This window comes from Pinus tabuliformis, chromosome 6 (assembly GCF_031772625.1).
Source record: "Pinus tabuliformis cultivar Carrire ecotype Pingquan chromosome 6, CPIR1, whole genome shotgun sequence".
In the NCBI taxonomy this organism is placed as follows: domain Eukaryota; kingdom Viridiplantae; phylum Streptophyta; class Pinopsida; order Pinales; family Pinaceae; genus Pinus; species Pinus tabuliformis.
Window position 1 is genome coordinate 86,776,909 of NC_142292.1, and position 27,808 is coordinate 86,804,716.

At 37.9% G+C, this 27,808-nt stretch overlaps 2 protein-coding genes across 3 annotated transcripts in view; one reads left to right on the top strand and one right to left on the bottom strand.

The window, feature by feature from the left end:
- ACD5 (Diacylglycerol kinase family protein) overlaps nucleotides 1-27,808 on the bottom strand; it is a 184,277-nt gene that overhangs the window by 98,260 nt on the left and 58,209 nt on the right. The window contains exons 2-5 of one of the 2 annotated variants that reach the window (XM_089414226.1): nucleotides 2,480-2,641; nucleotides 2,181-2,348; nucleotides 1,980-2,072; nucleotides 1,788-1,880 (exon numbers count right to left, since the gene is read on the bottom strand). In XM_089414226.1, the coding sequence (XP_089270352.1) occupies nucleotides 1,788-1,880; nucleotides 1,980-2,072; nucleotides 2,181-2,348; nucleotides 2,480-2,641 (516 nt within the window). The remainder of the gene's footprint in view (nucleotides 1-1,787; nucleotides 1,881-1,979; nucleotides 2,073-2,180; nucleotides 2,349-2,479; nucleotides 2,642-27,808) is intronic. The other variant, XM_089414229.1, reaches the window with a different exon arrangement.
- On the top strand, nucleotides 24,136-25,341 carry LOC149257390 (uncharacterized). The gene is made up of 2 exons (XM_089369674.1): nucleotides 24,136-24,269; nucleotides 24,380-25,341. Exons 1-2 carry the CDS (start codon nucleotides 24,152-24,154, stop codon nucleotides 24,973-24,975), a joined length of 714 nt encoding a protein of 237 aa, XP_089225800.1. The 5' UTR covers nucleotides 24,136-24,151; the 3' UTR covers nucleotides 24,976-25,341.

Here is a 27,808-nt window from a genome sequence, read left to right on the forward strand (position 1 = left end):
ACCTAATATTCAATCCTATGGCTCTAATATTGCTATGCAATTCAAGGTAATGTAAAATTCTTAAAAGTGAAAATGACATTCTCCTTTATCTTTCATTTTCATCATTTTACTTAAATTTTTAACAATACCATGAAATGACTCAGGATGTTTGAGAGTTGTTCCGACGTCATTGGATTTCATATGGAGAAAGTAGAATTTTATATCTCACTCAAAATCCAACAGACTTAAAAGTTTTTCAGGGTTTCAAGATTGGGGGGATTCCAACATTTCCATTTGATTTTGTCATGTACAAGCGAATGGAACTAGTATTTAATCAAGAGAACCAAGCCTTCTATGTACCTTGATGTTAATGACATTGGTTATCGAACTCCTCTATCATGGCCCTGCTAAAAATGTACCCATCACTCAAACAAAATATTGACTTGACATGCTACACTTTTTCTATCTTATTTAAATGCTTAGAGGGTGATATTGATAACGAAAATTCCAATATGGGTAATAATTTTGATGATATGTAGGTATTTGTTTTAGCATGATTTTTTTTGGATGCTAGAGGCCATCTAGAGCCCATTTGTTGATCTATTTTCGATTCAAGGATGGATTGCACTTGGTGCTATTTTGGTTATGTCCACCCTTACATGCTATATAAATGAGAACGTGTGCTTATTTGTGTATAATTGGTTTGGATTCATATGGCTGCACATGAATATATATGTTTTTCTTTCAAATTTGAATATTTTATGCATTTTTGGTTAACCAGTTATGTGGTCCTGGTTTTTTTACTAGTTCCAACTCATTCTCAGTTCAGAGGGTTTTCTGGTTCAGTTCCGATAACATTGGTATCTACTCTAGTCTATTTTGGTTATTACTAATTAGATTCTAGAATGATGAATGATGAGTTTAAATTTTAAATCAATTTGCATTCTAGAATGATGAATGATAAATTTAATTTTTAAATCAATGTAGATTCTAATATGACGAAAATGAAAATGGATCAATGTATTTCATCATTGAATCTTGTGGTGTATGGATGAATGATGAGTATAAATAATGTATTTCATTATTTAATTCAATTATGTATGGATCAATATATTTATGCTTTCATTATTGAATATGAATATGAATATATATATATATATATTAAAAAAATTATATACCCCGGCATCTCCCCGTCCCCCCTAAATTTCCCTAAAAATTGAGGGTACTCCCACACGTCCCCCATGTGCATCCCCCCGTCCCAGAGTCTTGCTGGAACATTGCCAAAATATGCCCCTTTCAGGCCAAAAAGCATCAAAAACATGAGCCTGAGTTTCAGGGCATGTTTCCAAATTGAGAAACAGTCCCCAGGCCCCCAAAATGTTTTGGATCGTTCCTGGACACTTCAAAACACTTTGGATATTCAAACGAGGCTGTGGCATTTCAAGCAACTTAATCAAAACGTTTGCAAAATTGTGGCTGCTATGTTTTGCTCATCTGAATCACCAACAACTATTTGAATGCAATGTAAGCAAAACAATTTTTGATGGGCTCGAATATGACCATTGAAAGAATGTCAGTGTAAGTGTAAAAGACACTTTGCATAAATCGCATGCATTCCAATAGATGGCATCATAAAACACATGAACTAAAGCCTAAAACTAATAAAAGGAAAATAAAGTCCAGTTATGCATCATTCCAGACCTGAACATTGGAACTCCTTGTCAATAATTTCTATGGAAAAAAATTGCATTTCAAATAAATATAGGAAACCATATTATGAATGTGCTTATCTTAAAACATGGTTATACCACAGTAACGGCTCCATCATAACAGTTAAGCTGCTCAGTTGTGATCTCCTTCATAATATCAAATGCATGACCAGCTCTCTCTGTCTTCACCACCTGCTTGGCAGATAGAAAAATAGTATCTATAGCAACTTATATTTCATGTTCTTCTAGTTCTAGTTCGCTTACAAAAATATTTGAAAGCATTTACCTCACCTTCAATATTATTTTTGCACGATCAAAAAGAGGACGAACTACTTCCCAAGTTTTAACAGCATGCTTTTTTCCACTTAGAGGGTTTACAAAAACCTGAAATCAAAGTTGTGCTGTGTTAACCATTGCCATACAAAGATGGTTCCAAAACAGAAATTTAACTTTACATGCAATCTTTATCAAGCTTTGATTCAAAAGAAGTACCAAGAGTTTCTTAGGCCTTTTATCGTCTATGTTTAGAAAGTTATGGATGCGTTGGACCCATTCTTGACAAGTCTTGGGATCTGGATGGCCAAACACAAGCGCCCTTGGAATCCAAACAGAATGTTGTTTATGTGACTTTTCAACTAAGTGTACAGCAAAACAATGCAACTGCACAATTCCAAATATTATACAGAACAAACATTGGCAAAATTGTCAGATTGCACCTTTTCGTCAAATAAAAATGTATACTAACAGACTTAGAAACAACAAAAATGAACTACAAGCAAGTATCTGCAGACCTTTGAAACACCACTCAATAAGCTGTATGTTGCTGCAGCGGATTTTGACTCAAAAATTGAACCCCTACTAGCAAGCTCCACAGCATAAATATCAGATAACAACACCTCAGTCGGCATTTGAGTCGCAGCCATTAAGCCCCAGCAAGATGACATATCACAATCCTAACAGACAAACAGACATGCATAAATCTCAAACCTCTTCATCTACAGCTAAAAATATAACCTTAAATTAGTAGCTTAAATAAATATAAACAAGTTAGCCTAAAATGATAACTAATGATATCATATGAACAATTATTCGAAATGTTAAAAATTGTGATTTTTATAACCAAAGATGTCACTGAATGTCTGCAACATTCCATGTAGCATCACTAATGAGAATGTGTACAACAAATTCACAAGCAGAAGGCAATCAGATTGCAACATTCTTTGTAAGATAACTAAAGAGCACTTTTTCAGGCATCAATGAATGCATCAAATTAACTAATCATACTGAACCAAATAAGTATAGCACATGCCAAGTACAAGGCGATAAAAGCATATCTAATTGCTTAACCTCAACAGAGAACTGCAATAGGAGGTCAAACAATTTGTCTTCCTATGTAGAAGGTAATGAAAACCTATTTAAATGCTTTGCCCAAATAATAGGTTATACAATTTGACTTCCCACAAATCTTCAGACGTTGTACCATGTAAGTCCTTGCATATCATATCCTATATAACCAAACTGTGGAATATCTGTGCTCTATGACTTTTAATGCAAAACAGAAGTTTTACTTCTTAAGTAGAGAATTCCCAAATCTTAACCCTATGCATTTTCAGCCTTAGGGCTGCTACAAATTAAAATACAAAACAGTAGCAGAAATGGACAATATTTCAATCCTTAACAACCCTAATCTTCCAAGCAGTCCAAGAGAAAATATACCCAAGTGTTCTGATTAAGATTCAGCCCTAGAGCAATTTTATCACACACAAACCAGATCAGAGAACTCTTATTTACAGCAGTAAAACAGCCCTTATCTTTTGGAGTAGAGTGCAAACTGCATTGGAGTTTTTAGAAGATCAATATTTCGATCACCATCTCAGGATCATCATCAGGGGACCGAGAAGCTCAAGGAGTGAGATTGGAAAGTCCAATCATAAATATACAAGCAGAACACATAGGGAGAGATCAGCTTGGGAACGAAGGAGATAGGAGATACAAAGGGACAGAGAAGGTGAACCACCAGGGTTGCGGAGATGATGCAGAATTGGGTGCCAAGAGTTGTTGTGTTTATATCCTTCTTCCCTTTTGATGTTATTGTGGTTTTTCTCAATTTCAATGGATTCTCTAATCTTCCTTTTTGTATGGTCATCAGCTCTAGCAATGATGATGGCATCTTCAAGGAAAATGTGGTGTTTAGTGTTAACATAGTGCTCAGGAAAAGCAGATTGCTTGCCTCGGCCATGCCTGAGGTCAGGAATATGCTCTTTCATCCTAATTCTTCTTCAATTACGATGCTAGATCACTTATCATAATTGCCCTTATGTCAATTCACTAAGACATATATAGATGGAAACTACAAATTATGAAGAATATAGATGGTTTTGTTGTTGTTGCGTTGCACAAACACCTAAGTTAGTGAGTGTTGACCACTAAAGTTGCACCTAAAAAAATTTTTACAGCTCCATGCCCGAGGATGTGTCAGAGGCTTCATGTACCATCAGATTTCAATATCATCAAAGTTTTTTAACTCTAGCTTCTTCTTCTCATCATTTTTGTTGTTCTCAAATTCCACAAGCCTTGAGGGGACAATGTAAAAGTTATGCTAGTATGATGACTTGAGTCATGTGACAGGCCTAGGTAACTTGGGACCTTGTCATCAAATGAGTTTACTATGGGAGGTTTTTTTCACTTGGTTAATTATTAGGTCCTTACATGGATTTAATAATTAATTGAGTTTTTTCCTCCATAACACCCAAAGTCGGTGTGCGGCTTGATGGTAGGCCTTGGGTAAGCCCTAGTGTCTAAGGTCATTGTATATTACCATACTAAATCACACAAAAAATTTCGTGTAATTTGATTAGGTCTAAGGATCATTTAAAAAAAAAAAAAAATCCCGTAGAGCGAAAATTTGAATAAAATCTAAATGTAAAATGTAATAAGTGATGTCTAGAGAAGTTGCATGGGGTACATGTGCTCAAAATTACAGCTTTCACCCTCAACTTTCTACTATGACACACTTTGAGAGATAAAAAATAAGTTTTAAACCCTCAAAACCCATTTTTCCTAAGTTTTGCAAAAAATACGGCAATAAATTAGCCCAACAATTAAATAAATGGAGAAAAAAAATATCCACGCATGCTCAAATGATGTGGAGATGAGGTGAAAATTCATCTAAAGGTCAAAGTTGAGTTACCAAGTTATGTGGCTCCACATAAACCACAAAACAAGCAAATCGATTTTTTTGTGGAGAAGGCAACGAGTTCCAATGACAAGATCCACGATTTGAGAAAGTTAACTCGAGCTTCAAGGAGATATCATGAGTTGACTTGAGATTGGATTAGAGTTTACTTGAGTAAGGTGGAGAGTGGTCTCCTACCACTCCACTTCACACTCCCACATATCCTCTCATCTAATTCGCGTTCTCTCATCAAGGATTGTGTGGACCTCTAAGAAAGAAATCAAGTTGCCACTTGGGAAATTCAAATTTGCATGAAGGAACATTGGGATTGTCACTTATTTGTCTTGGAATTATCACCATTTGCCTTGGGATTGGCTCCCAAGCTTCTATATAATATAGCTATCGGTTCTCACACAAGTATCAAATGTTACGAGCTATTGTGCTTAGGAAAGCTCTGCTCTTATGTACACTTGTTCTCAATTGCAATAAAAGACTTTCGGGCTCATTCATGAGTGTTGTTCCATTAGAGTATTATGATTGGCTCACTATTGGTATAATTTCCTTTGCTCATGCTTTTGATTTATGTTATTTCCATATGCTCTTGTAGATTTGTTAATGTAAAGCTATCTTGCATTGGCAATTGATTTAGGAGTATGCTCTAGGTGTAGAAATCTCTAGCTATTTTCCAATAAATTTCTAGAGTTTTCTTATCATTGCATTTGTTAAATCTATATGGGACTAATGTTGGATTGAATTTTTGTAGAAGAAAATCTTGTTGGATCAAATATCAAGCGTGAGGGGAAGTCTTTGGAGAGACCAACCCACTCTTGACACATTCTCCAAGGAGCTCTCATTGGTTCTTTGAATTCCATAGTTTATCTTACGAAGTGATTTTCTTGCAGGGATTTTCTTTGACATAGCTTGTACACAAACAAATACTTCTAAATTTTAATCTCTTTAAAATTTGTGCTTTCATCGATTTATTTAGCTATTTAAGAGCATTTTCCAAACTAGGCAAGTGATGGGGTTCACTCCCTTCATTTGGTTTTGTATATTATTTTGTATCATACTTACATGCTCTTTTACACTAATTTTGTCTTAGTTTTGCAGCCCAAGGTTGGAGTTTTGACAACTAGTGTCTTGAGAAAAGACTATTGAACTCTAGCTAGTTTTCTTGTAGGACCTCTCAAGAAAATTTGAAATTTATTTCAAGGAGTCCTTGAACGCTAGAAGGAGATGCAAATAAGGATAGGTCGTGGGCCTTTGTGGAGATTGTAATTTTCAGATTTTAGCAAGTCTTCATTGGCCTTTGAGGTTGCTATTGTTGGAGGGATATTATAGCTATTTCTAGCTCCAAATCTTGTATTATTTCCCTTCATCTTTTGGGCAGCCCTCTAAGAGAAATAAACTCCATTGTAATGTAATATCTCATTATATGTTCATTTGCTATCTTGCTCACTTATTTTTCGAGCATACTTTACAAGCAAGCATTGTAGTCTTGGTTCCATATCATTTAAATCTTGCTTCAGTTCACTGTTTATTGGCATATCATTCACTTGGATCAATTTACAATTTCATTTGCTTATGAAGTTTATGTTTATATGTCTTGAACAATTTTGAAGTTATATCATTGTGAACATCTTTCATTTACTTGAGACAATTCCTCTTTTGCAAAGCAAACTTACTTGCATCACTTTAATTCATTTTCAAGCTAATTTCTTTTTCCAAATGAAGTTACATTTGCAATTTACTTTGAACACTATCTCATTTCTATTATATTGAAGCATTGCAAATCTCTCTTGGAAAAACTTACTTGCATAGCATTTAGGCATTTTAGCATAGTTTGCATTTTAACTCAATTAACCTCCAAGTATAAGTTTGGTTGATAGATATCATAGCGAAAAGAATTTCTTGGAAAATTCTTCCAGTTGGTATGAAGTAAGGTAAAGAGTGTGTAACCCTACAATTATGAAGGTGACTTGTCCCTTTGTAGGAACAAAGGCATGTGTTGACTCGTAAGACTGAGGGGAAAGGTATCGTTAATGACACCACTGTGTCCTCAACCCCTCTTTCTTACTGTCACCCCAATTTTTACCCTTTGACAAGATTTCAAGAGGAAGATCTTTCACTTAGAGTAGGCATTTAGTTTAAAATTAACCAAGATAATTGTATCTAACCCTAGTTAAGTGCATTTCATCTCAATTCATTTTACTTTTCAAGCTTGCAATTTATTTATATACTTGTCATGATGAAAATGTTTTGAACTGATTATTTTGAAATATCTCATTTGGGCAAGTACCATATCTTTCATTTTGCAAGTTAAGTCTTAGCTTATTTTCAATTTGTAAGTTATTTTTATATTTCTTCTTTACATGCTTAGAATCATAAATGGTTATACTTTGAAAACATTTTCTTTGAGATCAATTTTAAATCTTGCAAGTGATATCATCTTTTTCTAACATCTATTTGATTGACAGGGTTACTTGTGTTTCACTTTGAAACATTTCATTTCTAGAGCAAGCATTATTTATTTTGAAGCAATATTGAAGGCATTGGTTTTATATGCTCATCTTTTATTTATGTGTTGATGGTTATTGAAGTACATTTCATTTCATATTGCTCATTATATTTGCTCATAATCTCAAGTAATCCAAATTAACCTTGACATCTCCTAGAAACCTCACATCACCTTTTAACTTAGCTTTTCATTTAGGGACCACCCCCCTTAGCTTACCTAGGAGAGAGCTTAAATGGAGAGAGTTGGGAATAGATGACAACCCCATCTCTTGATTTTTCCACTAACCACACCTTGTGGAGTTAAGTGATTTTCTCACTGTTGTTGTTGCCTCACACACACACCTAAGTTAGTCAGAAAAATCCTTAACCCCACAAGGTGTGGTTGGTGGAAAAATCAAAAGATGGGGTTGCCACCTATTCGCAACTCTCTCCATTTAAGCTCTCTCCTAGGTAAGCAAACGGCGGGGGGGGTCCCTAAATGAAAAACTAAGTTAAAAGTGACGTGAGGTTCCTAGGAGATGTTAAAGTTAAATTGGATTATTTGAGATTATGAACAAATATGATGAGAAATATGAAATGAAATATACTTAAATAACCATCAACACATAAATAAAAGATGAACATATAAATAATGCTTGCTTTAAAAATGGAATGTTTCAAAGTGAAACACAAGTAACCTTGTCAATCAAATAGATGTTAGAAAAGAATGATATCACTTGCAAGATTTAAAATTGCTCTCAAAGAAATGTTTTCAAAATATAACCATTCACAATTCTAAAGCATGTAAAGAAGCAATATAAAATAACTTGCAAATGAAATAAGCTAAAACTTCACTTGCAAAATTTATCCACCCACACAAAATCCTCCTTCTAAAAGAGGAGAAAGGATGCCTTGAGTAAAACCCAAGCTCCCACAAGAAAAATAGAACTTTTATTATGATATTACAATGGAGTTAAATCCTCTTAGAGGGTTGCCCCAAAGATGAAGGGAAATAATACAAGATTTGGAGCTATAATGTCCCTCCAATAATAGCAACCTCAAGGGCCAATGAAGACTTGCTAAAATATGAAATTACAATCTCTACAAAGACCCATGACCTATCCTTATTTGCAGCGCCTTCTAGTGTTCACAGCCTCCTTGAAATAAGCAATTTATTAGATTAAATAAAATTATATAAAATTAAAAATTAAAAGATTCTAGCCGACAGTGTGTTCTTCCTTGAAAAATTCTTCCTCATTAGTATTTATTTCCCTTATTTGCTCTTCTTTTATCATCATTCTTCAATCCTGATGATGGATCCCACTTGGGATTTGAAACGTTGGTATAAAAATGTTCATACTGTGGATTCTCTGGTCTCTGATTCAAAAGATACAAACCACAGATCTCTTAAATCCAAAATCTTGGATGCTTGACAGGTCCTACAAGAAAACTAGTTAGAGTTCAAGAGTCTTTCCTCAAAGGCACTTGTGTGAAAACTCCAACTATAAGTTGCAAAACTAAGACAAAATTAGTGTAAAAGAACATGTAAGTATGATACAAAATAATATACAAAACCAAATCAAGTGATGGGAATGAACCCCATCACTTGCCTAGTTTGGGAAATGCTCTTAAAGAGCCAAATATATCAATGAAAACACATTTTTTTTTAAATTTAAATTATAAAGAATTTTTTTGTATACAAGCTATGTCAAAGAAAATCCCTGCAAAAAAAATCACTTCGTAAGATGAACTATGGAGTTCAATGAACGAATGAGAGCTCCTTGGAGAATGTGTTAAGAGTGGGTTGGTCTTTCCAAAGATTTCTTCACACTTCATATTTGATCCAACAAGATTTTTCTCTACAAAACTTCAATCAAACATTAGTCTCATATAGATTTAGCAAATAAGCAATGATAGGAAAACTCTAGAAATTTATTGGAAAATAACTAGAGATTTTCACACTTAGAACATACTCATAAATCAATTGCTAATGCAAGATAGCTTTACATTAACAAATCTAGAAGAGCAAACGGAAATAAAATAAATCAAAGCATGAGCAAAGGAAATTATACCAATAGTGAGCCAATCATCATACTCCAATGGAACAACAACTCATTAATGAACCCCAAAGTCTTTTATTGCAATTAAGAACAAGTGTACATAAGAGCAGAGTTTTGCCAAGCACAATAGTTCATAGCAATAGATACATAGTGAGAGCCCATAGCTCTATTACATAGAAGTTTGGGAGCCAATCCCAAGACAAATGGTGACAGCCCCAATGCTTCTACACGCAAATTCGAATTTCCCAAGTGGCCATTTGATTTCATCTATAGAGGCCCATGCAATCATTGAGGAGGAGAGCTTGTTCAGGTGGAGAGAACATATGTGAGAGTGGAGTGGTAGAAGACCACTCTCCATTCATCTCTCGTGGAACTCCAAGTCAAATCCCACCAATGGGTGAGTCACATCCTTAACTCGACTTATCCTCCTAAATATATGTGATTTGCTTTTGTGAAACTCGTGGTCCCCTAAAGGAAATTGTATTTCCCTTTTTTTTCACATGTTTCTCTTTGATTCTTCACTTTATAACTTGGCTTCAACTCCTTGATGATTTTCCACCTCATTTCCACATCATTTAGCATGTGTGGATATTTATTTTCTCTAATTTATTTAATTGTTGGCTCAATGTATTGCCACTTTTTCCATTAAACTTAGGAAAAGTGGGTTTTAAAGGTCCAGAACTTATTTTTTACCACTCAAAACGTGTCATAGTAGAAATTTGAAGGTGAGAGGTGTAATTTTGAGCACACATACCCCATACAACTTTTCTAGACATCACTTATTACTTATTACATTCATATTTTATTCCAATTTCCACCCTGTGGGAAATTTAAAAATTTTAAAAATTGACCACTAGACCTAATCAAATTCCACGAAATTTTACGAGTGATCTAGTATGGTAATATACAATGACTCTAGACACTAGGACTCACCCAAAGCCTCATCATCAAGCCGCACTCCGACTTTGGGGTTATGCTTGGAGAAAAAAACTCAATTAATTATTAAGTCCCCTTAAGGATATAATAATTAACCAAATGAAAAAAATCTCCCATAGTAAACTCACTTGATGAAAAGGTCCCAAGTTACTTAGGTCTGTTACATCACTTAATTCATCATACTAGCATCACTTTACATCATCCCGGCAGGCTTGTGGAATTTGAGTACAACAGAAGAAGTTAAGAAGAAGAAGTAGAGTTGAAAAACTCTGGTGATATGATGATCTTTGATGGTACGTGAAGCCTCTGATACATCCTTGGGCATGGAGTCTTCAAAAAATCTTTGGGTGCACTTCAATAGTCAACAAATTCAAAATTAAATATGAAATTTACACAAGTATTGAACAGTTGAAAACTTCATTAATATGTATAAGATGTAGTTGTTGTACATACCAAACCCTTATCTCAAAACTAGTACAATCCAAAAGCTCTCCAAGACCCTCGCTAGCTAAAGCAATGAAAAACCCTAGCGCAACCAAGGAGATCCAACTACTACAGCTTACTCAAGTTAGTCATCCAAGGAAAAATGTCTCCTTTTACTCACCAAATACAACATAGGGTTTATATCAAAACCCTAACCTCCAAATATCAAAGGCATGAAACCTTAACCCTAGACTTCAAGATGCTCCAAGAAGATCAAGAACCACTAGGGACTCTATGAGAGAGAGAGAGACCAAACTACAAAATTCAAATAGAAATATAAGAGAAACATGATGACTAGTGCACTCTTGGTCACAACTCTACATAAGAAAAAGTAACAATGATGAATAATATATGAAATGAGTGAAGGACTCTCTCTTTCCTTTATATATATGGTGTTGAAAAGGTAACTAGTGTCAACCTTCATAATGTAATACAAATGTATCATTGATGTACTTATTATATTCATTTATTACATTCATTATTATTATTTTATTTCTAGTCAAAGCATGTTTTTCATGCTTATAGGATCAATTGAGTCAAAAGAAAATTCATTATAAGTCAAAGAAATGTAATTGATTCAAAGTCCCATTTGGACTTCTTGTAAGAAAAGGAAAAATTATTTTACTCTAAATCAAAGGGTCAAAATGTCAACCACAATACCAAGTCAGCCCTCCTTGGGAACAAGTCGGCTTGGGCCTCCAATAGCCACTTATTCGACCCTCTTGGACAATTATATATAAGAGGCAATTTGACTCATTTGAAGATCATTCACACACATCATCACGTTGGTTTTTGCGCCAAACAAGAAGATAGTCGAAGTCAAAGGAGAGAGAGTAAAGCCTACATACAGGTACTTGGCAGCTCAACGCATGGTAGTTATTGGTTCGATTTGGGAGGTGTCACTCTTTGGTTTTGTATTGGAGTTTGTCTCCCCATCACCTACCTATTTTCATACTTGGCAGCACAAAGGAACAATGTAGAGCTCCAAGGAGATATGCACATGCCAGCAACAAAGTCACACCAACAGTTTTGGCATAATTAGATGCCACCTACAGCAGTCAAGCAGCCATTTGGAATCCAGCTTTCTACATTGGGATTGTCATCATTCCACTTGTCATAGGGCTTCTCCCTTGGGATTATATCCCATTCTCCTATTTAGATGAGCCTTTGGCTCCCATTGTTAATCTTGATACGAGCTATTGTGCTTGCGAAAGCTTTGCTCCTTTGTGTACTTTAATTATCAATAAAGACGTTGGGGTTTCATTCATGAGATGTTCTTCCTCCTTGAGAATGGTATGAATTTTTTATAAATGTAATTATTTCCTTCTACTTGTGTTATGCTCTTATTTTTTTCCATATTATTTTTAGGGATGTGTTGATGTAGAGCTATCTTGCATTGACATATGATTTAGAAGGTTAATCTAGATATAAAATGCTCTAGTTGTTTTCAAATAAATCTCTAGAATTTTTTATCATTGTTTATTTCTAAGTTTATATGGAATTAATATTTGTTGAAGTTTTGTGAAAGGAACATCTTGTTTGGATCAAGTTACAAGCGTGAGGGGAAGTCTTTGGAGAGACCATCCCACTCTTGGGCGTAGCTCTTGAAGGAACTCTCATTTGTTCTTTGAACTTCATAGTCTAATCTTTTGAATTTTTTTGCAGGTGTGCTAGCCATAGTTTGTATACAAGTCACATAATTTCAAATCTAAATTATTTTCTTAAAAAACCTTGTGTTTCATTGTCTTAAGTTTGTTATTTAGAGCTTTGATGATGGCGTAGCGAATAGGAGAGTTTATTCATACTCTTTAGCTTAACTCTTGCAGATTAGAATTTGTATATACATTTCATTTTAGTTGCTAATTTTCCAGTTAACACTTGGATTGTTTTGCAGCCCTTACTAATCCATTTTTGTAGCAGATTTGAGGGAGGAAGATTTCAAAACCACTAACATTCTCTTGCAAGACCTTTGGCACATATTTGCGAATGAATTTCAAGGAGGTCGTGGGCATTTTGAGTGATTTTCTATCAAGGACGTCAGCCCCATTTCAAGGCTGCCTCTTTCTTCAACAAAGCTGAGAGCCTATAGAGGCTTAGCTTCTACTCTTTGCGCTATATTGTAGTTCTTGTGAAGGCTGATATTTGCATGCAAAAAATCAGTCCCTTGCTTTTCAGATTTAAAGGACTCTGCTATGTGCCTCAATTGCCTATATTTCTAGCTTCACCAAGGAGAAGATCTAGATCGCATTCTTCAAATGCTATTGTAAAGATTTCTCTAGGGTTGAGTTGAGGCCTTTTAGAGGCTATTTGTAATACACTAATAATAAAATCAGTTTGTTTTGACAGAGCTTGGGAAATTTTCCCATGGTATCCCACCTCCTCATTTAGAGGGGGGACTTGTTCTTGTGGGTGGTTTAATTTCTCTAGTTTAGTTCTTAACTTTCATGCTTATTTCAGTTGCATGTATGTTCCTCTTGCTAATCTAATTTCTAGATCAACACTACATTTTCAATCACTTTCATTTTGCAAAGTTGAGCTTGTTTAGTTTGCCATTTTCATTTCTTAAGTACTCGTATTATGCAACTTGCTACAACACTTGCAAAATTTCTCTTGAGCGACTTATTTTTCAATACTCAAACAAGTACTTTACACTTATTTGGTAAGCTTAAATTTGCTTACTAATTCATCTACTTTGTTTTATTTGGCAATTGTTGCACAAGCCTTGTGGATACATTGATTTTTCATTTTATGTCAACTTATGCTTATATGTCATGTTGATTATTGTTGATATCTTTTGAAGCATTTTTGTGTGTCACTCTATGTGAAGCAATTTGCAAATTAACATTTAGTTCATTTACTTACAAGCAATTTATTTCCATGCGAAATTCATTTTGGAACTTGTGAAGTGACATTCAGCGAGTTCCACTTTAATTTTTCCATTGAAGCTATTGGTGCAATTCATTTGAGCATTATCTCTTATTTGAAAGCATTGTTATCAACACTTTTCTTTGAAAACAATAACACTCACTCAACACTTACACATTCTAGTCTAGAGTTGCACATTTAAAATTTACCTCCAAGCATAATATTGGTTGTGTAGACATCATAGGACAAAATTTTCCTGATCTTTCTTCCAATTGGTACTGAGTAAGGTTTCAACACGTGACCTCGCAGTTACCTTGGCAGGCTTTGTCCCCTTGTAGGAACGTAGGCACGTGGATTTGTAAGGACTAGGGGAAAGGTATTGTTAACAATGGACTTAGTGCCTCCTCAGCTTCTCTTCCTTGCAAGTCACCCCAATCTTTACCCTTTGGTAAGAATTTGAAAGGGGAATTTTCACTTTCAAATAGGCATATAGATTAAAATTAACCAAGGTAATTGCATTTCACATATTTAGTTTTGCACATCATCTTAATCAAGTTATCTTGTGAGGTTTCTAAATTTTATTTGCAATATTGTTCGCTAACGTACTTGTCGTTTTTATGGTTAATTGGATCATGCTTATTTGATGTTATTATCTACCTCTACTTGAGCATTTCCTTTACAAGTACAATTTCCATTTACATTTTGCAAGTGATATTTTATTTGTTCATATCATATCTAACATTGGTTTTGCTGGACTACTTATCATTGTACTTTGAATCCCCATTTGAGCAAGTACTTATTATCTCTATTTGAGCAATCATTTACAAGGCATTAGTTTATATTCTTATTTCTTGAATGATTCATTGATTATCATAGAATATATATCTTTATATTGTTCATACATTTACATGCTTGTCCATATCTTGAATTAAGTTATATTTGAGAAGTAGTTTCATTAACCTTAGTCTCCTAGAACCTCACATTTCACTTTATTAAAATTTTTTAGGGACCAACCCCCTTAGCTTAGCTAGGAGAGAGCTTTAACAGAGAGAGCTGGGATTAGGTCACAGCCCCTTCTCTTACTTTTCCACCAATATCACACCTTGTGAGGTTGAGGATTTTTCCCACATTAACCAAGGTGTGCAAGCAAGGCAACAACGGGAAGCTCTATGGAAGAACTATGACATGATCTTTGAAGCTTATCTCTATGATACCAATACATGAAGCAGTCACACTACCAATATTTCCTTCTTATACATAAAGGAAAGAAGACTTACATCAACAAAATCGACCTAACTAATACATTGAAGTCTGCTAGATTTGAAGTATCTATGTTGAAAGAAAAAGGTACATGACAACTGAAAGGAAGAGTCAAAGACCGATGTCTACAAAGATGTACATGTAAAGTTAAAAGAGGTACCCATAAATTATGTTCACTTGCAACCAATGATCTATTTCAATAGTAGTGATGCCAAGATAATGACTTCTGAAAGATAGAAAAGGTATGTGTAGATATATTTGAAAGATCGGTGATACATTAGCATTTGAAGTATTTCCTTGTATATAAATACTAGGATATTGAAATCAAGGATTGAAATGAATTCTATTTAGAGAGCTTGCTAATGACATCTCTAGGGTTTGTATATATGTAGAACTTGCAATTTGTAAGCTGACAAACCTTGAAGACTTTGGCATCTAGAGCTTGTAAACCCTAACAGAGTTTGTTCTAAGAAGAACCCTAGGAACAAAACCCTATCTAATCATTTATGTTGTAAGAAGTAGATTTAACCCTTGATGATAATGACATCATGCTAATGTGAGAACAAGGTTGGTAAACAGATCCAAGATTACAAGGGAGTTGACCCTCATCAAAAGATAAGTACTCTACATCTCCTTGGTTACTACTAAAGCTATCATCTTTGTACTTTGCCTTTTTGGTTCTTCATGGTCTTCTAATAAAGGTTGCAGGTCCAGACAAGATTTATCTAAGATTGATTAGCAGATGGAAGAATTGGAAAAACTTAGCAAAACATGAAGACTTCTCTAAATCCTAATAAACGTAATTGAAGACGGAGAAAGCAGTTTAAAGTATGCATCAAAAAAGTCGAATAGATGGCAAGAAGTTCACTTACCTCAGTGGGAGCTATAAGATCTTGGATGGATACAATATTAATTGAAGTTTGACAGAAAAACCCAGAGAAGCTTGTGATCAAAAGAGAAGGTGACTAATCTAGGGCAATATCATATAGCAAGAAGTTGAAGAGTTTTGATATCATTGTATCGACAGTTGATTGGCTCGACCCAGGAACCAGGGTTGCGGGGGAGTGCCCCCCAAAACCAAATCCGCTCCCAAAGCACACTCCACTCGAGACGGATCAAGAGCGTCATTGGGAGCGTGCTCCCTAAATTCACTCTTGCCTTAAAAAAATCGCTACCTGGTTTTTCGGGAGCGAACAAGGGAGCGTTCACTCCCTGACCATTCCCGTTCACTCCAAGTGCGAAATTTTTTTAGGCAGGAGCGATCGTGGGGTAATCGTTCGTGACCACTCCCACCAAAAAAAATTCACTCCCCAAGGGCAGAAAAGGCGCAACAGTTTTTTGGAGGGAGAGGAGGGGCAAATAGAAATAAAAGGTCCTCCTCCCCTCCCACAATTCACCATTTGCATATTGAGAAAGCAAAAGAGGGATTTTGGAATCGGAGCTTGAGTTGAGGAGGAAGATTGAGAGGGTTGCTTGGGAGCTTGCAAGGGAGATTGGAGCTTGGGATTGAAGGCCAAAGAGGTAGGATCTAGACTCTAATCTAGCATTTGTGTTTTTTATATGTACATTGTTAAATGAAAATGTTCTCCTCTCTTTCCCATTCTCATTCCTCCATTTTATTGCATGTTGCGAATGGGAGCACTAATAAATACAAAGCAAGGTTTGTAGAAGGACGCTTCTCACAAAAAGAAGGTATTGATTAGGAAGAAACCTTTGCTCATTCAACTAGGTATACAACAATTAGATCACTTGTTTCTTTGGTTGCTACTATGGGATGGAACATCCATCAAATGTATGTTAAGACAAATTTTCTGAATGGGACTATTGATGAAGAGGTTTACAACCTCAAGGATTTGAAATAAATCAGAGGGAGACTCATGTTTGCACACTGAAGAAAACTCTATATGGCTTAAATCAAGCACCTAGAGCTTGGGATGCAAGAATGGATGCATACCTATTGAGACTTACATCAGGTTGGTCCAAGGTGAACTAGCCATCATACTCTTGTATGTGGATGGTCTACTTATTATAGGTGTAGAGCATTGAATTCAGGAATGCAAGAAACAATTAGCAGCCAAGTTTGATATGAAAGATCTTTGGATTATGCATTATTACTTGGACTAGAAGTTTGACAAAAGCCATGAGAGATATATCTTGGTGAAGGGAAATATGTGATCAAGATTCTATAGAAATTTGGCATGATGGATAACAAGACTATGATGACTCCTATGATGACCAATCAAAAGAAGTTGAGGAGTTCAAATTCTAGTCCAGTGGATCCTACTTGCTACAGATAGTTGATTGGGTCCTTGATGTAGTCTGGTAAACACTAGAACTGACATTTGTTTTGCAGTAAATGTCCTTATACAGTTTCAAATGGAGCCAAAGCATGACCCTTGGATCACAGCCAAACACATCTTAAGATATTTGTGTGGAACTATACATCACTGCCTTAGATATAATGGTAATGAGATTCAACTCATGGGATGTACAGATTCTGATTGGGGTGGTAGTGAGACAGATGGAAGAAGCACAACAGTTGGATGCTTCAGCTTAGGATCTTCCGTGGTCTCATGGATGAGCAGAAAGCAGGATACAACTACTTTGAGTAGTGTTGAAGTATGTTGCTGCAAGTGAAGTCTGTTGGGAAGTTGTTTGGCTCGAAAAATTATTATCATAATTTTCTGAAGCACCGCTCAACCCTACACACATACATTGTGATAATGAAAGTTGCATAAGATTGACAGAAGACCCAGTGTTTCATGCCGGGACGAAGCAAATAAATAATAAGTACCACTACATCAGAAGCTTGGTACAAGATGGGGTCGTGGAGCTACATTATCTACCTACAGATGAACAGGTAACAGATATTTTGACAAAACCATTACCAAACAAGAAGCTTGAGTACCTAAGAGGTAAGCTTGGTTTGGTCGACATCTCTTCCCTAGTTGCGAGGGAGTGATGTTGGATAGTTCTTATCTTTATGTGTCATGCACTAGACTAGGACTAATAGTCGTAGTCTTAGTGAAAGCCATAAGGAAAGAATGGAGTCAAGAGGATTGGATAAGCATCTGAGATTGGAACTTCTTAGGGATTGTATAATCCAGGAAAGAAGTTGTAAACTGATATCTTTAAGGATGAGGTAGGGCATCCAACATAAGAATAGTCGAAGAGGATTGATATTCTTCGAGGATTCGGGATTGGAAATCCAAGATAAGAATAGTCCTAAAAGGACATACCCGGTGAACATCCGGATGGGGTATGTGTCGTGTGGCAAGCCCCAGCTCAAGTAAAGCCTCCCAACATAATGCTCTTGAATGAAGATGAGCTTGTCTAGTTAAGGCCTTCAATGACAGTGTTGGTTATGATAAAGATGCTTAACAGATGGCTTATCAATCTGACTATTCTTATGAGATGCTTCAAGATTGAGATTCCTTGTACTTCAATGACAGTGTTGATTATGATAAAGGTGCTTAATAGATGGCTTATCAATCCAACTCTTCTTATGAAAATGCTTCAAGATTGAGATTCCTTGTACTTCAAGATGGAATTATGAATACCTCCTTAGTTAATAGGAAGTGTTGGAAATTGTAACTAGGTTCGGTCTTCATTATGACCTTTTGTAATCATGACATTGTATATTTTGTATAAATAGAGAAAAAAAAGAAAGAAATTTTATTTTATTCAAAGCATGGGTTTCATGCTCAAGTCTAGGTCAAAAGCATGTTCTTCGTGCTTCTAGGTCTTTCTAGGACAAAGAGGAATTTATGTCATGTATTATAGAACCATTTGGACTCATTCTAACAAAGAAAAATATATATTTTTTCAAGAAAAAGGCCATTTATTCCTCCAATACCAATTTGGCCCTGTTGACCACTGGAGTGGCACCTGATGATTACATGAAGACTTCATGCCCAAGGATGATCCATAGGACACTTGTACCATCAGATAACGTCAATCAACAGAGTTTTTTAACTCTACTTCTATCTTCTCATCATCTTTCTTGTACCCAGATTCCACACCCTACGGGGAATTGTAATAAGTGATACTAGTAATGATGAATTTTGAGTCTATAACAAACCTAGGATGTTGGTACTCGATCAGCGAATGAATCCACCTTGGAGTGATTTTTTTATCTGGCTAATTATCCCTTCTTTTTTAGAGGCGGATAATTTTTTAGGTTTTTTCACTCACGTTTTACCCCAAAGCAGGGGTGACGGGTTGAAGGTTAAGCCCCTGACACATCTTAGTGTCTAGAGTCAATGTATATTACCATACTAGATCTCACAAAAAATTTCATGGAATTTGATTAGGTCTAGGTAGTCATTTTTTAATTTTTTAGATTTCCTACAGGTCAAAAATTGCAAATAAAATTGTATTTAAATTGTAATAAGTGTAGTCTAAAGAAGTTGTATGGGGTATGAGTAATCAAAATTACACCTCTCACCCTCAACTTTCTACTATAACACACTTTGAGGAGTTAATAATGTGTTTTGGATCCTCAAACCCCATTTTTCCTAAGTTTAGTGGGAATTCTGGCAATTAATTAAGCCATAAATGAAATAAATGGAGAAAAAATAAATATCCACACATGTTAAATGTTGTGGAAATGAGGTGGAAAATTATGGGGGAGTTAAAGTGAAGTCCTAAGGTGATGTGGACTCCTAAAATCAAGGAAAGGACATGTGTTCAAATAAAATCGAATTTCTAGCATTAAATGAAAAAATTGCTTGAAAATTCAAATTTGTGAAGTTAATGCACATTTAGGAGGATTTGGGAGAATATTTGGTGGAGATTTTTGTGAGAAATTGTCCCCACATGGGTTACCACCCATATACACTTGTCATTCCACCATAAAACTCGAATTTGGCACAAAAGGGAAGAAAAAAATGACGTCCACTTGCCAGAATTCAATTTTTACATGTTATGCTTCTTAACCTGCAAAGCGATACCCAAACATAGAAATTGCGAAGAAAAATACCGAGAACACAAAATATGCGAAGAAAATATACCCAGAGCACAGAATAGCAATGATTTTATTATCCAGAGAGAAATGTTCACAGGCCTCTTCGAGGGGGCAACCTCCAATAGAGCAGAGCTCGATTACAACACAAGACACAATACTCCTCGCAGGGAGTCTCTATCCTTTATATATGACTCATACATGCAATACCACGAGCCAATATCGTGGATTTTATTAATACCATCTATCTAATACTACCGCCCATTTACCATCTAACTAATACTACCGCCCATTTGCAACTAACTGTGGTCCCGTCATTAACTGCGGGTTAACCACTTACAATTATTAATATGGGCTTTATTGACTCTTGACTATGACGTGATCCCATGACATAAATAAGGGGGTTAGGGTGGGACCCTAACATGCCCTCCCCCTTAAGACTAGCCTTGTCCTCAAGGCTGAAGCTGCGGAAACTGCTGAAGAATAGCGGCTGGTTCCCAAGTTGCATCTTCCGGCGAGGTGTCTTTCCATTTGACTAGGACCTCCTTGATCACGCGGCCACGCAGGTGCTTGTCTCGTGTGTCTAGAACCTGTTCAGGTTGAAGCCAGATTGATCCTTCTTCATCCAATTCGGGTAGACTGGTTTGAACTCGGCAATTGTTCCCAATCACTTTCTTGAGGCACGATACATGGAAAACTGGATGGATTTTTGCTGTAGGTGGCAAAGCCAGCTTGTAAGCCACTTCTCCAATGCGCTGAAGTACTTGATATGGTCCGTAGAACTTTGGAGAGAGCTTTTGACAGCCCTTGTCTTTGAGTGAGGTTTGCTTATATGGTTGCAGCTTCAAAAAAACCTGATCCCCTTCTTGAAATTGGCGCTCTGAGCGATGTTGGTCAGCCTGTTGCTTCATACGGTTCTGAGCTTGATGAAGATTCTCGCGCAAGTGGGCCAGCATGGTCGCACGGTGTTGTAAGAGTTGATCCACTGCTTGTACTTTAGAGCACCCCGTGAGGTAAGAAGTAGGGGACGGCGGAAGTTGTCCATAGACTGCTTCATAGGGAGTCATTTTGGTGGTGGCATGATAGTTGGTGTTATACCACCATTCCGCCAGAGGTAGCCACTGTGCCCAAAGGTGTTGTTTTTCTGAAGTGAAACACCTAAGGTAGGTTTCTAGACATTTGTTGACTGCTTCTGTTTGACCATCTGTTTGCGGATGATATGAAGTACTGAGTTTGAGTTGAGTGCCTTGTATTCTGAAGAGCTCCTGCCAAAAATTACTGGTGAAGATTGGGTCACGGTCGGACACAATCGAAGTGGGCATGCCATGCAATTTGAAGATTTGATCCATGAAAGTTTGAGCAACCAAAGTAGGGGTGAATGGTTGGGGTAGAGCACAGAAATGAGCATACTTCGATAGTCGGTCCACGACCACCATGATGACTGATTTGTTCCCGGACTTTGGAAGACCTGTAATGAAATCCATGGAGACCTCCATCCAAATTGACGCCGGAATGGGCAATGGTTGTAATGTGCCTGGTGTGTTGACAGTTTCCCCCTTGTGGCGTTGACACATGTCACATTCTGCTACAAAAGTAAGGATGTCCTGTTTCATGCTGGTCCAAAAAAATGATCGTCTGGTGCGAGCGTATGTCTTCTGAAAGCCCGAATGTCCTGCAATGGGGGAGGAGTGCAATTCTGCCAAAATGCGACTTTTGAGGGTGGAGGTTGGTGATATGACGACTCTGTCCTTGTAGCGAAGAACATAGTTTTAAAAACCGTTCCGGTCCAACCGGTTACCGGCCTAACCGACCGGTTGGGAGGCTCACCGGTCAGAACCGGTGAAAAAACCCGGTTAGAAGCCCCATTTGCCCGGAAAATTGACCTAACCGGTAAAAACCGGCCGGTTTAGGTCAAAACCGGCCGGTTTATTGCTAACCGGCCGGTTCCGTCCTAAACCGGCCGGTTTATGGACAGGCCGCCGGTCAAGCAAAAAAGCGCACGGTTTTTTGGAACTGAGGGCGGTTTAGGGGTTTTGGGGGTGAGGGAAAGGGATTTTCCCTCCAAAAACACCCTCACACTTGCTATAAGACACCCCTCTCACTCTCATTTGTCTCACACAACTGATTTGGAGTGTTTGTGAGTGTTTGTGAGTTTGTTTGTGAGCTTGGAGAGTGTGGAGTTTTTGCTGAAGTAGTCATCTTGGAGTTGGAGTTGGAGCTATTTTGGAGATAGTGTGTAGCTGTCAGTGGAGTTGCCATCATCAAGAGGAGGCTAAGGGAGCTACTTTGCATTTCCAGGTAAGGATTTGCACTTGATAATTCCTCATTTGGGTCTGCTGTCCATGAATTATTTTTTTTGTGCTATAAACTTCTCACTTCAATGATCTATCATCTATGCTAAGCCTATGAACTCTCTAGCTCTATGCTATCAAATTTTGTAGCTTGCATGTGCATTTTTTTTCCTACATTTATCATTGGTTTTCCATGTTCCTTAGCTGCAATTTTTTTTTTAAATGGCAGATTTATTTGCAAATTGTTATTATTTCAAGCAAACATGGCTCCAAAAGGAAAGGACAGTGCATGGGCTCATTGTGATGTAGTTGAGGGAAAAATGATATGCAAATTATGCCATAAATCTATTGGAGGTGGGGGTATTCTTAGGTTGAAAAAACACTTGGCTGGGGTAAGAGGCCAAGTAAAGCCATGTGATGCACCAAATGCACTGTTAGGTCCTATTAGGGCAGAATACATTGCCAAGCTTGAAAAATTTTATGAGGATAAGGCTAGGGAGAAGGCCATCCAAGATGAAATTGCAAGGAAGAGGGAATTATTAGAAGCCATGAAAGAGAGTGGGTATGATGATTATGAGATTCAAGACTCCACTTCTATCCCTTCCACCAATGACCCCTTTCACTATGTTCATCCTTCTGTTGGAGTTGGCCAACCATCAAAAGGACCAAAGAGACCAAACATCCAAAGTTATTTCTCATCTTCTGCCACCATTGCTTCTTCTAAATCTAATCCCACTTCCTCCCAGCCAAGTTCTCAACCCACTTTGGATCAGCATTGGAAAAAACAATGCAAAGAAACTTCTCACCAATACATTGCTAGATGGTGGTATGATTCAGATATCCCATTTAATGCTGCTCGCTCACCTTATTACCAAGCTATGTGGGACTCTGTTATAGCTGCAGGAAAGGGCTTCAAAGGCCCTAGTATGCATGACTTGAGGGGAGCTCTTTTGCAAAAAGAGATATCTTCCATTGATGAGTATTTGACTGAGTTTAGAGAGTCATGGGTCAAAACAGGTTGTTCCATTATGTCAGATGGATGGACCGATGGAAAGAACCGCACTATCATTAATTTCCTTGTTTCTTGCCCTCAAGGAACCATGTTTTTGAAATCAGTTGATGCATCTGATAGGGTAAAGGATGCAAGCCTTCTATTTGAGCTTTTGGATAACATTATTCAGGAAGTTGGGGAGCAGCATGTTGTGCAGGTCATCACTGATAATGCCTCAAACTATGTTCTTGCTGGAAAGATGCTTGAGGCCAAATATAATACCATATTTTGGACTCCATGTGCTGCACATTGCATAGACCTCATGCTTGAGGATATAGGCAAGGTGGAGTGGGTAAAAAACACTGTAGAGCATGCCAAGTGCATTACAAAATACATTTACAACCACTCATGGGTATTGAGCCTAATGAGGAAACACACTGGAGGCAAAGAGCTTGTTAGGCCTGCAATTACGAGATTTGCAACTCACTTCCTCACGTTGCAATGTCTCAATGGCCAACATAGAAACTTGCAGAAAATGTTTTCCTCTGATGAATGGTCTGAATCTCGGTGGGCTCGTAGACCAGATGGAAAAGACACCAAAAAGAAAGTGTTAGACACTTATTTTTGGAAAAGGTCTGTAGAGCTTGTGAAAATTACCGAGCCCCTTGTTAAGGTGCTAAGGTTGGTGGATGGGGAAAGATTGGCCATGGGCTACATTTATGAAGCTATGGATCAGGCAAAGGAGCAGATACGGGCAGCTTACAATGACAGGTTAGCTAAATATGGCCGTATATGGGAGATCATTGATAACAGATGGAACAATCAACTCCATCGTCCTATACATGCAGCCGGGTATTTTTTGAACCCAAGGTATCACTATAAAAATCGGCTAGATCAGCATGATGGGGAGGTCAGAGCTAGATTGATTGATTGCTTGGAGCGCATGGTCCCTAACCATGTAGACCAGTTGGATATACATAGACAGCTTACTATTTTCAATCAAGCAAGTGGTACTTTTGGCAAAAACTTGGCAAAGATGGCAAGAGATGTGGACCAACCAGGTAAGCAATTCCAATTTCCATTTTGTTTTTCATTTCAAGTTAAAATTGTTTACGTTCTTTACAATTCAAATTATAAACTAAGTTACTAATTATTGTCTTTTTCTTTGCAGCACATTGGTGGGAGTCATTTGGTGGCCAGTGTCCTCAATTGCAAAGGTTTGCAATTAGAGTCCTCAGTCAAACTTGCAGTGCTTCAGGTTGTGAGCGCAATTGGTCTGTTTTTGAGCGCATACACACGAAGAAGAGAAACCGTTTGGAACAAAAACGGTTAAATGATCTTGTTTTTGTGCAATACAACCTTCGACTGAGGAGGAACCAAATGATGAGCAAATCACCTGATCTAGATCCCATTGTGTTGGACGATATTGATCCAACATCAGAATGGGTGGAGGAGACTGAAGATCCTGTGTTTGAGGCTGATTTTGATATCGACATGGCTTTAGCGGAGGATGAGGCAGATTATGTGGCGGCATCAGAACCAGGATCAGTAGCGGCATCAAGGAAAGGCAAGGAACCAATGGAAGGCACTAGTCGTGCAGGTCGACAAACTCGTGCTTCCACTAGGTCCACTTCTATTGTCATTGGTGGCATTGATACTGATGTTGCAGATGAGGCAGAGGCATCCTCAGACTCTGAACCAGATGATGTCTATGTAGCTCCTGATGATGATCCTGTGTCTAGTAGTGGTGATGATCTTGATGATTGATCATGTGTACACTGTAGACTTGTAGTAGGCCAATGGCCTCATAGCTTGCAGCATTGTTTTTGGACTTTATAGGCCATTTAGAGCCTCATTTCTTATGTATTTTGCTATTTTGTCGATGATATGTATTGCACTCGGTGCCATTTTGATATATTCACCTTTGCATGGTATATAAATGAGCAAACTTTGCATATTTTGTCTCTATTGGCTTGGAATCATGGTTTTACATCTTAAAAATAGTTTTGTTTCATTAAAAATTAATTATTTAATGTATTTTTTAAAAACCGGTTCGTTTAGACCAAACCAGTCCCGGTTAGACCGGTTCCGGTCGGTAAACCGGTTAGCTAGGTGGACCGGTTCGGTCACCGGTTCCGGTTTTAAAAACACTGGCGAAGAATATCATTCTGCCACGAGTAGCCCTTGCTGGAATTAGGATCTGCCTGTAATTGAGAAATGAGTTGGGAGAGCTCAGGATGCGAAAACCATTCCCTGCGAGCCTCTTCAATCCAGTCTGGAATGGGGAGGGATATTGCGAGCAGAGTACTTTCCTCCTCAAATTGGCGTGACAATGCATCTGCTACCTTGTTGTCTTTCCCTTTCTTGTAAATGATCTCATAATCATAACCCAGCATTTTGGCTAACCATTTATTTTGTTGGGGGGAAGATAGGCGTTGCTCCAAAAAATATTTGAGACTGTGATGATCTGTGCGGATTTGGAAACGTCGCCCCAACAAGTAAGGTCGCCAGGTCTCCACTGCATGTAAGATGGCCATCATTTCCTTCTCATAGGTAGATTGGCCCAAGTTCTTCCCACTTAGTTGTTGGCTGGTGAAGGCCAATGGTCGCCCTTCCTGCATTAAGACTGCTCCAATACCTGTTCCTGAAGCATCAGATTCGATGACAAATGTTTTGGTGAAGTCCGGTAGTGCTAAGACCGGAGTGGAACACATGGCGGTTTTGAGAGCGTTAAATGCCTGTTGTGCCTCGTCGTTCCAGAAGAAGGAATTTTTCTTGAGAAGTTGCGTCAGGGGCTTCGCTATGCGGCCATAGTTGCGGACAAATTTACGATAATAGCCTGTGAGACCCAAAAATCCTCTCAAGCTTTTCAAGGTCTTAGGTTGAGGCCATTCTTGCATTGCCTGGATCTTTTTGGGATCAACCTTGACACCTTCACGGCCCACAATGTGGCCTAAATACTCAACTTCTTCCATGCCAAACGCACACTTAGACATTTTGACAAATAATTTATGCTTGCTGAGCAGTTGCAAGAGGATATCTACATGCTTAAGATGTGCCGCCCAAGTGCCACTATAGATGAGGATGTCATCGAAGAAGACCAGGACAAATTTTCTGAGATATGGTCTGAGGAGGTGATTCATAAGGCTCTGAAAAGTGGAGGGGGCATTACAGAGACCAAATGGCATGACCAAGAACTCATAATGGCCTTCATGAGTTCTGAAAGCTGTCTTGGGAATGTCAACTTCCTTCATGCGAATTTGGTGGTAGCCTGAGCGAAGATCCAATTTAGTGAAGAATTGAGCCCCATTGAGTTCGTCCAGCAAATCGTCAACCACTGGGATGGGAAATTTATCTTTGACTGTTAACTTATTGAGGGCCCTGAAGTCTGGACACATCCGCCACTCCCCATCTTTCTTGAGGACCATGACGACTGGAGATGAGTAAGGACTAATACTAGGACGAATGACACCTGCTTCCAACAATTCCTTGATGATTTTTTCTATTTCATTCTTTTGGGTGAACGGATGTCTGTATGGCCGCACATTTGGGGGTTGGGCCCCTGGGACCAATGTGATGCTATGATCATGTTCCCCTCGCGAGGGTGGAAGTTCATGAGGTTTGTCAAAGACCATCCGATGTTTATTCAAAATCTGTTGCATCTCAGGATGAATTGGCAAAGACATGGTCTCTACTACCTGGATGGCATTAAATTGAGCTACTACTCCATGATGGCCCTTTTTTAACAATTTTTCCATACGATGCGAGCTTATGATAGAAGGGGCTCCTGCTTGTAGCCCACGGAGGGTATGTGTGTAGTCGTTCTGCTTAAAACTCATATATAACTCCTGGAAATCCATTGTGATTGGCCCAAGAGTGCGGAGCCATTCCGCACCTAGGACAATGTCGCAGCCCCCCATGTGTATTGCAAACATGTGGGTTTTCAATTGATAATCCCCCATTTGAATTTTGACATTTTCACAGCGACCTTCACATTTCATTGTGCCTCCATCTGCAATCAGGACTTGGAAGTTAGAAACTGCTCGGACATAACAATGTGCTGCTTCAGCGATCTTTTGGTGGATGAAATTATGGGTACTTCCACTATCAATCAAAACTATTACTGGCCGATGTTTAAGAAAACCCCTGATTTTGAGAGTTTGAGGTGAAGAGATTCCAGCCAATGCATGCAGCGAAATCATAGGTTCATCAGATACCATCTCTTGTTGGTTATCTTCTTCGGTCGCCTCTGGTTCCTCAAGTGGTGGATCTTCCTCGGTGGAGCTATATTCAGTGGCATCGATTTGAAAAAACTTGTGCTCTTTGCATTTATGACCCGGGGAGTATTTTTCATCACAGTAGTAACATAGTCCTTGCTTCCTTCTTTCGGCCATTTCTGCAGGTGACACCTTTTGAATCTTAAGTGTTTGGGTCATATTGGGAGCCTGTGAGGGACGACCTTTAGCGGGAAAGTTGAAGCGGCTGGATTGAGCTGTTAATGCCCGTTCCGCCTTACGGGCTACCTGGCAAGCCTCGTTCCATGTGGGGGGGTGCTGGAGTAGAACCTGAGCTTTGATGGCTTCTTTAAGACCGCTGATAA

What these genes read in the sequence shown, in the direction of transcription:
- LOC149257390 (XM_089369674.1), top strand. Translation starts at nt 24,152, where the DNA reads ATGGTCCCTAACCATGTAGACCAGTTGGATATACATAGACAGCTTACT. An exon ending in AAGAGATGTGGACCAACCAG is followed by an intron (nt 24,270 to 24,379) that starts GTAAGCAATTCC and finishes TTTTCTTTGCAG; the next exon opens with CACATTGGTGGGAGTCATTT.